Source organism: Prionailurus bengalensis, chromosome A2 (genome assembly GCF_016509475.1).
Source record: "Prionailurus bengalensis isolate Pbe53 chromosome A2, Fcat_Pben_1.1_paternal_pri, whole genome shotgun sequence".
Taxonomy (NCBI): Eukaryota; Metazoa; Chordata; class Mammalia; order Carnivora; family Felidae; genus Prionailurus; species Prionailurus bengalensis.
This window is the reverse complement of record NC_057348.1, coordinates 3,993,134-4,007,934: the sequence shown is the minus strand read 5'-3', so window position 1 is coordinate 4,007,934 and position 14,801 is coordinate 3,993,134. Positions and strand designations below refer to the sequence as shown.

Below are 14,801 nucleotides of genomic sequence, written 5' to 3'. Positions count from 1 at the left end.
AGCCGAAACCAAGAGTTGGACACTCACTGAACCCACTGAACCACCCAGGCCCCCCCCCTTTTCACACTTTCAAATAAGTTTTTATTGTGTGAAATACACATACCATGAAATGTACCATTAACGGCATTGAGCACATTCACACGTTGGGCAACTGCATCCTCTATCTAGTTCTAGAAGGCTCCATCACCCCAGGGTAAACCCTGGCCCCATCCAGCAGTCACCTCCCATGCTGCCCCCAGCCCCGCCCCCCACGAGCCTCCTTCCTGTCCGCGGATGAACCTGTTCCCGACGTTTCACACACGTGGACTCACACAGGTGTGGCCTCTCATGTCTGGTTCCCTCCCTGAGCGTCGTGTGTTCAGGGTCCGGCCGCGGGGCGGTGGGGGTGGGCGCCTCCCTCCTGCTCGCGGCTAAAGAATATTCCAGTGTGTGATGGGCCGTGTTTTCTGCGTGTGCTCGTCAGTAGATGGACGTTCTGGTTGTTTCCATCTGTTGGCTGTTATAAATAATGCTGCTGTGAGCACCTGCGTGCAAGGTTGGGTGTATCCCCAGGAGCAGAATTGCTGGGTCATAGGGTAGTTTTATGGGTAACTTATCAAGGAGCCACCAAACTATTATTAACACTTTTAAACCAGAGGAAGGTTCCCGGGTCAGCGGGTGGTGGTGACTGTCACTCAGATGAGTGGCCTCCCTGGGGGACCGAGGCCCCTGCCTCAGTTAAAGGGGTGGTACCTCTTGGCATCAGCCTGTTGCCACAAGAAAACGTAAGCCCAGCGTGGCCAGATTTCATCTTTTTTTTTTTTTTTTTTTTGAGAGAGAGAGAGACAGACAGACAGACAGAACATGAGTGGATTAGGGGCAGAGAGAGAGGGAGACACAGAATCCCATGCAGGCTCCAGGCTCCGAGCCGTCAGCACAGAGCCTGACGCAGGGCTTGAACTCATGAACCTCGAGATCACGGCCTGAGCTGAAGTCGGACGCTTAACCAACTGAGCCACCCAGACGCCCCTGATGGCGTTCCTTCCAAATGGAGGCCACTGAAACCACCCGTACGAGCTCCCTGTGGCTGCTGTAACATGACCACAGATTCAGGGGCTTAAAGAATACACATCTAGGGGCGCCTGGGTGGCGCAGTCGGTTAAGCGTCCGACTTCAGCCAGGTCACGATCTCGCGGTCCGGGAGTTTGAGCCCCGCGTCGGGCTCTGAGCTGATGGCTCAGAGCCTGGAGCCTGTTTCCGATTCTGTGTCTCCCTCTCTCTCTGCCCCTCCCCTGTTCATGCTTTGTCTCTCTCTGTCCCAAAAATAAATAAACGTTGAAAAAAAAATTTAAAAAAAAAAAAAAAAAGAATACACATCTATTATCTTACGCTCCTGGAGGCCAGAAGTCCACGAGGGATTCCGTGGGCTAAAAACCCAGGCGTGGGCAGGGCTGGTTCCTCCCGGGAGATCCAGGGAGGGGGCCCGTCCCCCCGCTTTAGGCGCCGCATCCCTGGCCGGTGGCCCCTGCTCCAGGGCCAGCAGCACTGGGTCTGCCCATGTCTCTGCCGGAGGTGATCACATGGGGCCCAATGGCTGATCGAAACTTCCTCAAGTCGACATCCTTCCTCTAGTCATGCTCGCAAATTTCCTTTCTCCTGGGGGCTGCTGTAACAAAGTACCACAAATGGATGGCTTAAAACAACAAAGATTTATTCTCTGGAGGTTCTGGAGGCCGGAAGTCGGAGATCCAGGTGTGGCCAGGGCCGCGCTGGCTCCCAAGGCTCTAGGGGAGGGTCCTTCCTGCCTCTTCCGGCTCCTGGTGGCCCCAGGTGTTCCTGGGCTTGTGGCCGCCACCCGGCACCTCTGCCTCCAGCTTCTCTCCTGGTCTCTGTGCCCTCTCCTCTTCTTGCCTGGACACCCACCGGTCATTGGATTTAAGGCTCACCCTGGATCCAGATGATTCCATGCCGAGATCCGCAACTGATTACGTCTGCAGACGCTATTTGCGAATAAGGTGATATTCTGGGCTTCTGGGTGGGTCTGAACTTTGGGGGGACACTGTTTACCCCACTGCACCACGTGAGGTGCCGTACTCGTGGGTTCGAAGGATTAGGGTGGAGACATCCTTTCGGGGATATTATTCTGTCTACCACATCATCCGTCATATTGTGTCCCCCCCCCCTTGCTCAAAGCCCTCCCATGGCTCCCCGTTGCCTTCCACTAAAAGCAAAACTCCTCCCTGGGGCCCACAGGGCTCTGCGTGGTCCCGATCTTGTCCCCTCACATCTCATTCCATCTCGGTGCTATGCCACACAGTCCAAGCTTGTTCCTGCCTCAGTGCCTTTGCTCTGGCTGTGACGTCTGCCTGGTGTGCCCTTTCTCACCCTAGATCTTTCCAGGGTGGCTGCTCACTCACCTTGAGTTCAAAGCGCACCTCTCTAGAGATTTCTTCCCAGACCACCTGTGCTAAATTTGCCCCTCCCGCCCCATAGCGGCCACCAGAGGGTGCCCATGAGCACTCGAGTCAGGTCCCCCCTCCTCTGCCAGCAGCCCTCCAGGGCTCCCACCTTCCTGGGGGGGAAAGCCCGAGTTTTCCCTGCGGTCCCCGAGGCCCTACAGGACCCGCTCCTGTCCCCTTCCTGTCCTCCCCTCCCCGCTCTCTCCCCTTTCCTCACGCTGCTTCAGCCACACTGGTCTCCTTGCTGTTTCTGGAGAACACCAGACCCACTCCTGCCCCAGGACCTTTGCATGGGCGGACCTTCTGCCTGTAATGCCCTTCCTCCAGCTACCTGCCTACTTTTCCGACCTCCCTGGGCTGTCTGCTCCGATGACACCCCTTCAGTGAGGCCCGGTCCCCATCCCATCCCCCTCTCCCTGCTCCCTTTCCCCGCAGCACCAACACACCACACGATTACTTGTAGTGTTTATTGTTTGCTGTGCATCCTCCCCACTGGGCATGAGCCCCAGGAAGGCTCTTCTGCAGCCCCCCGGCCCAGCAACCAGGGGGACTCCGACGAATACCTGTATGATCCAGGACGACTTACTTTCTGTCCTCGGAGCCTCAGTTTCCATAGCTGGCTAGCGAGGCCCTGATCTGCCCATCCTTGGGGTCGGTGGGAGTCCCCAGCTGTCCCCTGACAAACGGTACCTGCCCGACTCTCGCTCCCTCGGTCCATCGCTCAGACCCGGGAGCGGGAGGTGACGGCCCTGCAGGTGCCACTGGCTCAGGCTGTACCATCGGGGCCAAGACCCTGTCACATTTGGTAAATTGCAGGCAGGCAGCTCCTGCGGCTGCAGGGCTGGGGACGAGCGAGGACTCGACCGGGCCTATGCGGAGCCCCACTTGAGACTGAGGGCTGGGCTCGGGGGTGGAGGCCTGGGAGCCCTCCCTGCCCCCTCCCTGGGCCTCAGTCTCCCCATCAGCAAAAAGAAGAGGCCTTGAGATTGCTGAGGCATCTTTGAGTTCCTTTGTCCACGTCCCGCACGGAGTCCCCGCGAGCCTCCATATATAAAGTGCAAGGGTGAAAAAAGAAGAGGTGAAGTCTGGACATGGGGAGGGGTGTAAGAGCTGGGGCCATCTCCTTTGCTGTTCCATTTCCACCCCCGGGACAGGGCCCGGAGCTCAACAAACAGTAATCGTGCCTCCCTCGTGAGAGCCGCATCGATCGAACCTCAGATGTGTATATTTTGTGGCAGGCTGAGGACTTTATAGGGATTTTAGATCTAATTTGGGCCTCACAGCAGCCCTGGGACATAGGGAACTGTCATCCCCCCATTTTGCAGATGGGGAAACCAAGCCTCAGAGAGGGGAAGGCATTGACTCAAGGTTACACAGCCGAGGAGTCGAGGGGTCTTTCTGATCCTGTCCGCACTCGGTGCCCCAGTGATCGCCTGCCACGCGAAGAAACGCACGTTGACTGGCTCTTCGGGAAGGGGGAGGGGACTCTTGGCCATTTCCCCTCATGACCCAGGGGCCTCCGGTTTTCCCCAAGAGCAAGGTCATGGCCAAGAGGCCCTGCCACCTCTTCCAGTCTACGAGCACAGCTGGCGCCTTGCACAGAGGCAGCCAGGGGAACTGATCCCTTCCTTGAGCCCTAGGAAGGCTCCCACCCCCTGGAGACCCCTCTGGGGGGAGGAAGGGAGGAAAGACACAGGAGAGAAGAGGGGAGGGGAGGGGAGTCTCCCCACGTGTCTACCTGCAGCCCCCTTTAAAGAAAAGCAAAAGAGAAACAGAAAGAGAAAAAAACCAAGAGCCAGCCCGCTGGCTGCGTGTGAGCGTGTGCGTGTGTGCGCGCACACGCAGATCTTTGAAATATTTAGGTGGTGCCCAGTGTGTTTGTGGCTGTAATTAATCTTGCGTCTCGTTGGCAGAGAGCAGCGCGTTAAGAAATTACTTTCGGCGCCGGCCCCGGGCGGGGGAAGCGCAGGCTGGCGAGGCCCAGGCTCCTGCTCCGGGCGGAGGGCGAGGGCGTGCAGAGGGGGAGGACTGCGGGGCAAGCTCGTGACCCTGGACGAGCTTCCCCTGGGATGCCCCGCCCCCCACCCCCAGGCCCCTTCACCATTAGGGCCACCGAGTCTGCAACCCAGCCGGAACCCCCTGCACCCTGGGTGCTGAGCTAAGTGAATGTTTCGTAGTTGTCTCACTTTGTTTTTACAGCTTTGCGGGGCGGGGCTGGCAGGCAAAAACCTGCAAATATTGGACGGGCGCAGTTGGACGTATTCTCTCGCACGTGAGCACTCGCGGGCGCGCGCATGCGCGCGTGTGCACGGCTCCCTGCCGCGCGTAAAACCAGCCGGACGGTGAGCGCGCGCGTCCTTCACGCCTTCACCCCAAAGGTCCTTCATCCCTGCGTCCCCCCAATATCCTCCGTGCTGTCCCACCCCCCGCCCCCACCCCTTCCTAGGCAACCACCGATCTGCTTGAAGTCCTTATAAATTAGTTTGCATTTTCTAGCTGTTCTATAGAGAGCACCTTTTGAGCGCGGCTCCTGTGGCCCAGCTTCATGGCTTTGAGGTTCCTCTGGGTTGTTGTGTGTCTCCGGGCTCTGTTTCTTTTTCTGGCTGAGGAATGTTCCATGGTTGGCATGAATCGCTGCTTCCTCATTCACTCACCTGTCGGTGGACGTTTGGGTGGCTTCCGGGTTGGGCTGTTGGGGATACTGCCGCGCTGGGGGCGCCTGGGTGGGGGGTGGGGGGCTCAGTGGGTGGAGCGCCGGGCTTCCGCTCGGGTCATGATCTCACGGTTCGTAGGTTCGAGCCCTGCATCAGTCAGGCTTTGCACCCACAGCCTGCTTTGGATTCTCTGTCTCCCTCACTCTCTGACTCTCACCCGCTTACGCGCGCTTTCTCGCTCAGCGTCTCTCTCTCTCTCTCGCTCTCAAAAAAAAAAAAAAGAAAAGAAACCCCTACTTTAAAACAACAACAAAAAACTGGGAATACTACCGCCCTGAACAGGAGGGTGCATGTCTGTGTGTGGATGGGGGCTCCCGTCTCTCCTGGGTAAATCCCAGCAGTGGGATTCCTGGGTCGTATGGTTGGGGCGTGGTCCACTTTTTAAGATTAGGGTTATGCGTTTGAAATTTGATGGCCGTGCACGTGAAAGTCTAGGCGTAGGTCTGGTTCCATCCGTGAGGCAACTCCGTGACAAGAAGGGAGGGCCTCAGGACGGTGGCAGAGCTGGGACTCAAACCCCCACGCCAAGCTGTGAATGGAAGCTCGTGGGCGTACCCAGTATCTCCCTTTCTCTCAACTTGGCCCGAGCAAGTCTCATTCCGCACGGTGTTGTCCCCTGAGGCCCTGGTTTCTGGTAGGTGCTCAATAAATGTACACAGAAGCCCGGACGACGAGAGCCAGAAGTCTGGCTGCAAATCAGATTCACTCCCCCTCTGCCTGAAACCCTCAGTGGCTCCCTAGTGCCTTTGGGAGAAAACTGAAACCCCTTTAATGCAACCAAAGCCGGGTCTGAATTCTGGCCCTGCTCCTTCTGTTCCGGCCACACTGGCCTCTTCCTTATTCACGCTGTCTCCAAACATGGGCCTGCCCCAGGGCCTTCGCACCTGCTGTGCCCGCTGCTTGGACCGCTCACCTCCCTGACTTCCCCATCCAAGTCAGCCCCACCCAGGCCTCTCTGTGGTGTTATTTCCTCTCCCTGGGCCTCTTTGCTCCTTGAAATTCTGTTATATATTTATTTACTGTCTGTCAGGCACTGTTCCAGACACGCATTTAACCTGTGGTAGCTCCTTTCAACTCCCCCCCCCCCCCAACTCCCTGCGTTAGTTAGGAACTGTCGTTATCTCCACTTCCAGACGAGGACACTGAGGCACAGAGGGATTCGGGCCGCACAGCCAGGGGTCTGTGCTCACGGTCTGCCGCCCCGCGGGACCCGTCTGACGGCTGTGGTCCCAGCACAGGGTCCCGCTCAGTGTGGTGGGCACACAGCCCCCTTGGTACCGGTACGGCAGCAGAAACCCCCCGGGGTCGGGGGCGGCGACCTCCCCAGTGGCGGGGCTGGATTTGAATCCACATCCTGGGCCGTGTTCCCTCCCGTCCCCAGAGCCGCAGCCAGGGCCCCCGAACTGGAAGCTCGGAGCCTCCGAGTGGCCTCGGCGGGTGCTGGCTCAGACGGCGAACAGATGCTCGCTATTTTAAACCCACTGTTTAACTCATTAAGACAGCTGTTTCCCATCCCCAAAGTCGGCGGAATTAGAATTAAATTCATTCCAGAATTAAATACACACATACACACGCACACACCCCGCCACCATTTGGAGGCAAAACTTGTTAGCATTTAGGCAAGCTGTGCCTTCGAGCCTGGGGACGAGGCTTTGCTTCTGCCTGACGAGTTACATCACGGCCCAGTGGTTGCCAGCTGGGCCTGTGGCCAGCGGGCCCCGCGGGCCCAGATTCCTGTGTCTACCTCGGCCTCTGCCATCGGAGTCCGGCTGCCCCCTGGGTTTTGCCCTGACCTTCAGGCCCTGCAGGGCCCAGACGGAACTCTGTGTCCGTCTCTGAAGTGGCTTCCTCTCCCGGGTCCCCGTCCTGGGGACGGCCATCCTGTTTCCACTTGGGGCTCACAGCAGGGGCCGGACTCACCTCCCCTTCCTCCCTTTACCTTCAGATGGTCACGCGGCTCCCCCCCCCCCCCCCCCACCGGTGATGCTGCTTCCGACAAGCTTTGCCCCACCCCTGCCTGCTACTGCACTGGTCCGAGCCTCTGTTACATCCACCCCGATTGCTTCCTCCCTAGGCTCCCGGTTTCCGTTTTCAACCCCAACCGGCTGCTTTTCCTCAGCAGCCAGCAGGGGTTTCCTCAAGCCTCTATCGGGTTGTGTCCCTCCCTTGCTTAAAATGCTCCAGCGCAGGACTGCCCAGTAGAATGTTTCGTTGAGGATGGAATGTTCTCGACCTGTGCCGCCCAATGCTGTCACCGCCCCTGTGTGCTCCCTGTGGAGCACTTGGATCGTGGCGCGTGTGAACGAGCAACTGAGTTCAATTTTGCTTCACTGAAATGGACTGAAATAGCCACGCATAGCTAGCGGCTGCTGTATCGGTCAGTGCGAGGGTAAAGGCCCTGTGGCCGATGCCGTTGATGGCCTTCCGGGGTCCCCTGGTCCCCCCCACCAGCTCCCCGTGCTGCTGGCTGGCATCCCAGCTCTGACCCTCCGCCTGAACCTGCTTTGCTCACGCCCGGGCAGGCTAGAAGTGTTGCAGAATCCTGTCACTCCCTCTCGTAGCCTCCGGCCGGTGGCTGGAGCATAAATACCCCAGCTCCCTCCTCCCTCTGCACTGTCTCCCAGAAGTCCTGGATGGGACTGAGCCCCCTCTGCCTACCACGGTCACCTGCTCATGAGTGCCGCCTTCCCCCCACCCCCATTTCTGGCTCTTTCCCCTCCCTCTCTCACTATCCCATGGCCCTCCTGGGCTTCCTGGAATCACTTACCCTGTCAACTGCTTGTACCCGAATCCTTGTCTCAGGGGAACCCGGATACACGGGCTTTGTGTTGCGCTTACAGTAAAAGGCAAAATGCCCATTTCTATCCGCAAGACCCTCCGGGATCAAGGCAGTTACCCACGCCAGCCACACTGTTCTTCACGTTTCTTCAGACACACCGACCCCTCCTGCCACAGGACCTTTGCCCGTGTGCTGTTCCTGCTCCTTGGAGCTCTGGTCTTCCCCAGCCCGTCTCCTTCTGCCAACTCCTCCTCACCCTTCAGGTCTTGGTTTACGTGACAACCCACTCAGAGAGGACTTCCCTGACCACCTTCTAGGCCAGCCACCATCTCCTTCTGAGACTTTCTCCTCCTCTCCTCCGCCCGCCTCTTCCTCCTCCCTTCTTCCTTAAAAAAATTTTTTTAATGTTTATTTATTTTTGTTTTTTTTTTTTAATTTTTTTTCAACGTTTATTTATTTTTGGGACAGAGAGAGATAAAGCATGAACGGGGGAGGGGCAGAGAGAGAGGGAGACACAGAATCGGAAACAGGCTCCAGGCTCCGAGCCATCAGCCCAGAGCCCGACGCGGGGCTCGAACTCCCGGACCGCGAGATCGTGACCTGGCTGAAGTCGGACGCTTAACCGACTGTGCCACCCAGGCGCCCCAAATGTTTATTTATTTTTGAGAGTGAGAGAGACAGAGCATGAGTGGGGTACGGGCAGAGAGAGAGGGAGACACAGAATCCGAAGCAGGCTCCAGGCTCCGAGCCGTCAGCACAGAGCCCGACGCGGGGCTGGAACTCACAAACCGCGAGATGACCTGAGCCGAAGTCAGATGGCTAAGCGACTGAGCCCCCCAGGCGCCCTTCCTTCCTTCTTCTTCTTTTCCTTAAGGCTGTTTGGGTTTTTTGAATGTCTTGCTTTGAAATAATCATAGGCTCACAGAAGAACGGGGTCACCACACGCTGCACACAGTACAGGTTCCTGCACACCCTCCACCCAGCTCTCCCGAGTGATGACATTTTACATCAACCCGGTAGGATGGGCAAAACCCGGAAATTAACGTGGGTACAACGTTGCTAACAAACTTACCTCATCCGGGGTTTGACCGGCCCAGGACCCCGGCCAGCGCCGCTCACTGTATTTCGTTGTCACACGTCCGCGGTCTCTCGTCTTCCACGACCTTGACCTTTGGAAGAGTTTGGGGGACCGCCCCTCCGTTCGGGTCTGTCTGATATCGGCTCAGGACGAGCCTGGGCTGGGCAGTGTGGCCCGGGTCCCACGGAGGGGACGCTGCGTCCTCCTCAGGGCGGGGGGCCAGGAGTCGCCCGAGGCCGACGCGTCTCATCCCCGGTGATGTTAACCTTGATCCCGTGGTTACCCCGGTGTCTGCCAGGATCCCCCCACTGGAAAGTTAGTTTACTTTTCAAATTAGCGAAGTCTCTTGGGAGAGCTACCCCTCTGGTCCCCACACTTGGGCCCACGAGTTCCGCCCAGCTCGTCGGGGTTGACCTTGACTCCTCAGACACTTGGGCTTGTCTCTTTGTTGTCTGACTCCCGTCACGGGACTGATCGCCATGTGAGATACGCCCCTGGACGGTGGGGACTGGGTTGTTGCCAGTCACTTCCGTGTCCCCAGCGCCCAGCCCAGGGTCTCGCACACGGTGGGTGCCCAGCACGTATCTGACGAACAAATGCACCAAGCGAAATGACGCCAGCCAGCACATCCCAGGTCGACTGGCGGGAGTGTGATTTGGTGGCCCCCCAAGAATGTTCTAGAAGCAAAGGTCGTTCCTCTCTTCGGGCCCCCATTCGGACGCGCCTGCCTTGGGGAGACCTTCCTCGAACCGCCCCACCCCATGCTGCCCCCGCTTTCGTTTCACACCCTGAAATTGCTTCACCTGACGGCCGGTTTATTCATGGAGCTAATTCGGTGTCTGGCTGACTTCCCTCTTCTCGGCTGGAACAGAATCTCCGTAAGGTCGGGGGTTTTGTCTCCGTCACGGCTGTATATCCGGCACCCAGCGCGTCGAAAGGAGCCAGGGACGCAGCGGCACAAAGGGAGACCCACGCAGAGACAGAGACAGAGGGCAGAGACAGAGACAGAGGGCAGAGACAGAGACAGAGGGCAGAGTCGGACAGCGGAGGTACCGACACAGAGACAAAGGCGGAGGAAGAGGGGTGAGACAAAAAAAGCCGCCCCCTGGCTGGCGCAGAAACGGAAAGATGGAGAGGGAGGGAGGGGGACGGGACAGGGAGGGCATCTGATAAAGGAAGCACCCTTGGCAAGCACGTTGGCGGGGGGCAGCTGGGAGTTCAGCCCAACTGGGTCCTCCAGGAGGTGACGCGGGATGCGCACCCCAGAGCCCTGGCGTCTGAGAAGGGGGAGAGACGGGGTGTTCGGTCCTGGGTCCCCGGCCGCGCCCAGGGGTGTTCATTTGCTGGCACGTTCCAGGCCACCTGCACGTGAGCCAAGAAGGTTCCAGAAGCCAGAGGAGCCTCCAGAAGGAGGGCCACGCGGCCGAGCCTTTGATCTTGGCCTTCGGGTCTCCGGAACTTCGAAAACATGCATCCCCGATGTCCTCGGTCGCCCAGTTTGTGGTACTTTGTCACGGCAGGCCCGAGGGAGCCGAGACGCCCCGTCGTCACCCACCGCGGTCTTTGGCGAACCGCTTTCTCCGTCTCCCCCCCCTCCTCGTCTGTCCCTTCCTTTATGTGCCAAAACGTTCCCTAAATATCGGCTCTCCTGTCGTCTTTCTCTCCAAACTTCGAGAGAGCCACAGAAAGCGCAAATATCTTGCCACGGAGAGATGGGGTTTGCAAAATACAAAGACTCAGAAAACCAGATGAGGTTTTAAAATCCCAGCGGGGACAAGGGCCTGTCCCTCAGGGAAATCAGTTGCTCCAATGACGTGAAAGGCGGGGGCACCAAGGGACTTCGGGGAGGAATCCCAGGGGGAAGGGCTTCGGCAGGGGTAACGTCACTCAGCCCCAAGCACCTGCTGTCCTCTTCCTCACTCAGGGCTACTGTCCCCTCTGAGTCCCTTCCCTGAGTGTCCGTCCCCTCCGTGGCTTCCCAGCCTCCCTGTCCCTCTCCAGCCAGCAGCCAGAGGCCTCTTGCAGAAACACAACTTGCTTTTTTATTTCAGGAGCAATCAGTGAATTCGTTCCCATCGCACAAGAGCCAAGCAGTGCAGAAATCTAGAGAGTGGAAATGGAAAAGGCAATGTGGTCCTGCCCTCCCTCTCAGCCTTTCTGTGGCTCCCATCGTCCTCCGTGGCCTTGCCCACCCTCTCCTGTCCTTGGGTCAGACCCTCTTTCCAGACACGCAGCTCCCCTTCCCTCCCCCCGCCCCCGGTCCCTCCCTCCCCCTCCTTCCCTCCCTCCCTCTCCCCCACTCTCTCCCTCCTCTCAAGATCTTCTTACTTCGCATTCCCAGCATGCTGTTCCCTGCCCTCTGACACCAAGTGCATCCTTACTCACCCTCCATTCTCCATGTGGTGACACCTCGCCTTGTCGGGGACAAGGATTCCAGGGGCCATTCCTGTCCTAGGGCCGCTGTAACCTGTGCCACACCCTGGGGCGGGGCTGGGGGAAGGTCCTCCAGCAGCAGAAACCCGTCCTCAACCCACGTCGGTGTCGGCAGGGCGGGCGGGCTCCTTCCCAGGGCTCACAGGGAGACTCTGTCCCCTGTCCTGCCCCCCCCCCCACCCGGCTTCTGCCGTGGCCACCACGTCACTCCGGTGTCTGCTTCTGTTGCCAATGGCCTTCTGCCCGTGTGTCCCTGTCTCCTCCATTGCCGGCTGAGGGCCGTCCTGGGAGGCATGGGGCCACCGAGAAATCCCACAGAGCAAGTAGTCAGGCCGGCAAAGTGCCACGAGGGGACAGAATGCCCTTCCGGGCACCACAAGCAGCATTTGCAAGGCCCCAGAGGTCAAGGAATCACGATGCACTCGGAGCGTTGAAAAGCATCGGGCTTAAGAGATTGGCAGGGTCCTGACCACCATGAGTGGCCGGGGGGCAGCGGGGGTGGGGGGTGGGGGGTGGGGGGACTTGTGGGCCACACAGAGGAGCCTGGACTTCATCTGGAGGGCACTGGGGGGCCACGGGGAGACCAGAGGCTGGGATTTTAGACAGATCCCTGACTAGAAGGATTTCAAAGCAGAGGCAGGTCAGGGAGAGGGAGGACGTGAGACCCAGAGCCGAACGCTGATCATGCTTCGTCTCCTTCACCGCTCACACCGTCCGTCTTACAGGATGTTCCTCATCATTGTGCTCGGTTTCCAGACCTGGAGCCGGGGGCCCAGAGAGGTCGAGTGATTTACCTGGTGCCATACAGCTTGTGAACGGCAGAACCGGCCATCCAGACCTGAGCAGGCTAGCCTAGCCCAGGAGGAGGCAGACTCGGGGTGGGGGGTTTGGGGGAGAAGGGGTGGGGAGGCCGGGAGGCTGTCACCCAGGGCTCTGGCGGAGGATGGGGACACAGCTGGGGACCAGGCTGGGGAAGAGGCACCGAGGTGGGAGAATAAAGCTGGTGCAGGACTGAAGGCGTACCAGGCAGTGGGTCAGGGACCCCCCCCTTCCTGCCAGCCCCCCCCGCCCCTGGCACCCTTCTCCCCCACCCCCTCAATCAAATCTAGTTAAACTCTAAGGACCTATGAACTCAGACCTAAGTCCTGAGAAAGAGCCAGCCCCGGAGAAAGGGCCCTCTAGACAGAGAGCACAGCCTGTGCAAAGGCCCTGGGGCAGGACCAGGCCTGGGGTGTTGTGGCGACAGTGAGGGGGCGCCTGTGGCTGGAGCAGAGGGAGTAGAGGGGGAGAGAGGGAGGAAGTTGGGAACTTGGGTTTTAAGAACCGACCTCGTGGGGGGAGGGTGTCATGAACAAGTCTGGGTCCTTCTGGGTATCTGAAAAGGGGGCACCTTCCTGGGTGGGTCTCTGGGAGGCTGGGGAGATGATGCTGTAGAGGACGAGTGTGAGTGTCGGGTCCGGGCCACCGGGGGCCGCTCTGTGGCACCCCTGAGCCTTACGGGCTCCAGGAACTGAGCATGCTCTGAACTTCCCACAGGTTTCCTCCAAGGCTGCTCGGGCCGCTGGCTCTGAGACCCAGGAGTTCTGTCCCGGCCACAGCCCTAGGCAACCGGGGGCTCCTGGGGACAGGATGTAACAGGACGATGTCACAGAGGCCAGCGGCACCTGGAACCCTGGGGGCCCCTGGCCTGGGTGCCATCCTCCAGCACGGCCTCCCGGGCGGGTCGACCGCTCCTGAGACCGGCCTTCACAGACACGCCCGATGCACGCTGGGTGCCACCGGGAGCAGTTTCTGCCTGGGGCCGCCCCGGGCCCGGCTGCCCCGCTCACCCGCCTCTGAGCACCCCCTCCGAGCTCGCCTCCCTTCCACCCGGGCCACGGGCGCCCTGGGAGGCCCCGGAGATGCCCGCAGGCCTCCCGTCTGCGGTCCCCGGCGGGACCTAGCTGCGCACAGCGGCCGGAGGAGGCGGAGCGGGGGCGGCCGTGGGGTGGCGGTCGCCCTGATCCTGCTGGCCCTGCCGGCGCCCTCGGGGGCGGTGGTGCGGGCCGTGCGGGCCGGCAACGCCAGCACCCTGGACTTCGCGGACCTGCCGGCCCTGTTCGGGGTGCCCCTGGCCCCCGAGGGCGTGCGGGGCTACCTGACGGAGGCCGAGCCGGCCGACGCGTGCCGCCCCATCGCGGGCCCGCGGCCGGGCAACGGCTCGCTCGGCGCCATCGCGCTGATCCGCCCAAACGACTGCACGTTCGACCTCAAGGCGCTGCACGCGCAGCGGGCCGGCTTCGAGGCGGCCGTCGTGCGCGACGCGCGCTCCGACGAGCTGGTGCGCACGGCGCCCGGGTTCGAGGAGCCGCGACGCCAGATCGCCATCCGCTCGGTGTTCGTGGGCGAGGCCGCCTCGCGGGACCTGCGGCTCATCGTGCGCCGCGACAGGTCGGCCCACGTCCTCCGGCTGCCCGACTACCCGCCGTGCCCCAAGCCGGACCGCCACCCCCTGCCGGCCGCGTCCTGGGTGCTGGGCCGCGCCCTGGCCCTGCTCACGTCCGCCGCCTTCGTCCTGCGACGGCTGTGGTGGGCCTGGCTGGGGGCGGCCCCGGGGCCCCGGGGGCCGGCGGCCCAGACGCAGGCCCGCCGGAAGGCCCGGGTGCGCACCTTCACGCGGAGGAACGACCTGTGTGCCATCTGCCTGGACGACTACGAGGAGGGCGACCGGCTCAAGGTCCTGCCCTGCTCCCACACCTATCACTGCAAGTGCATCGACCCCTGGTTCGCCCAGGCCGCCCGCCGCTCCTGCCCCGTGTGCCAGCAGTCGCTGGCCGGCACGGAGGACGGCTCCGACTCCACCGTCGAGAGCTTGGGCGACGAGGACCCCTCGCTGCCCGGCCACCGGCCCCCGCTCTGGGCCGTCCAGGCCCGGCTGCGCTCGCGGAGGCTGCGGCTGCTGGCCCGAGCCGGCTCGCACGGCCTCGCCGAGGCCACTGCGTCCCCGGAGAGGCCCCCAGAGCCGCCGTGAGGCCCCGCGGCCCCTGGCCGACCCAGATCGGGGCAGGGAGGGTGGAAATGCGGAGTGTTTCTAGTCTAGAGAGAATAAAGTGGGTCTGAAAACGGATTCTCGCCCTGGCTGCTGTGAGACCACCGGCTTCCGGCCCCTCCTGCTGCCCATGTGGCGGATCCCGACCGAGCCTGAGGCTGGATCCTGGGGGTGGGGTGGGGGGAGTCGCCGTGCGCTCACCGACGGTGGCCCTGGGACCCCCCCGCGCCTGCGGTCCAATCCCGGGCACGCGGGCTGCTGACCCCCGGTTGGCTTATTCGTTAGGCATTTCAACGTTCTGTGTGTGTGTGTGTGTGTGTGTGTGTGTGTT

At 60.8% G+C, this 14,801-nt stretch overlaps 1 protein-coding gene across 1 annotated transcript; it reads left to right on the top strand.

Moving 5' to 3' along the window:
- Positions 1 to 12,542: 12,542 nt before the first annotated feature.
- ZNRF4 (zinc and ring finger 4) lies at positions 12,543 to 14,548 on the top strand. The gene has a single exon (XM_043586299.1). The coding sequence runs from the start codon at positions 13,085 to 13,087 to the stop codon at positions 14,450 to 14,452; it is 1,368 nt and encodes a 455-aa protein (XP_043442234.1). The 5' UTR covers positions 12,543 to 13,084; the 3' UTR covers positions 14,453 to 14,548.
- Positions 14,549 to 14,801: the final 253 nt, after the last annotated feature.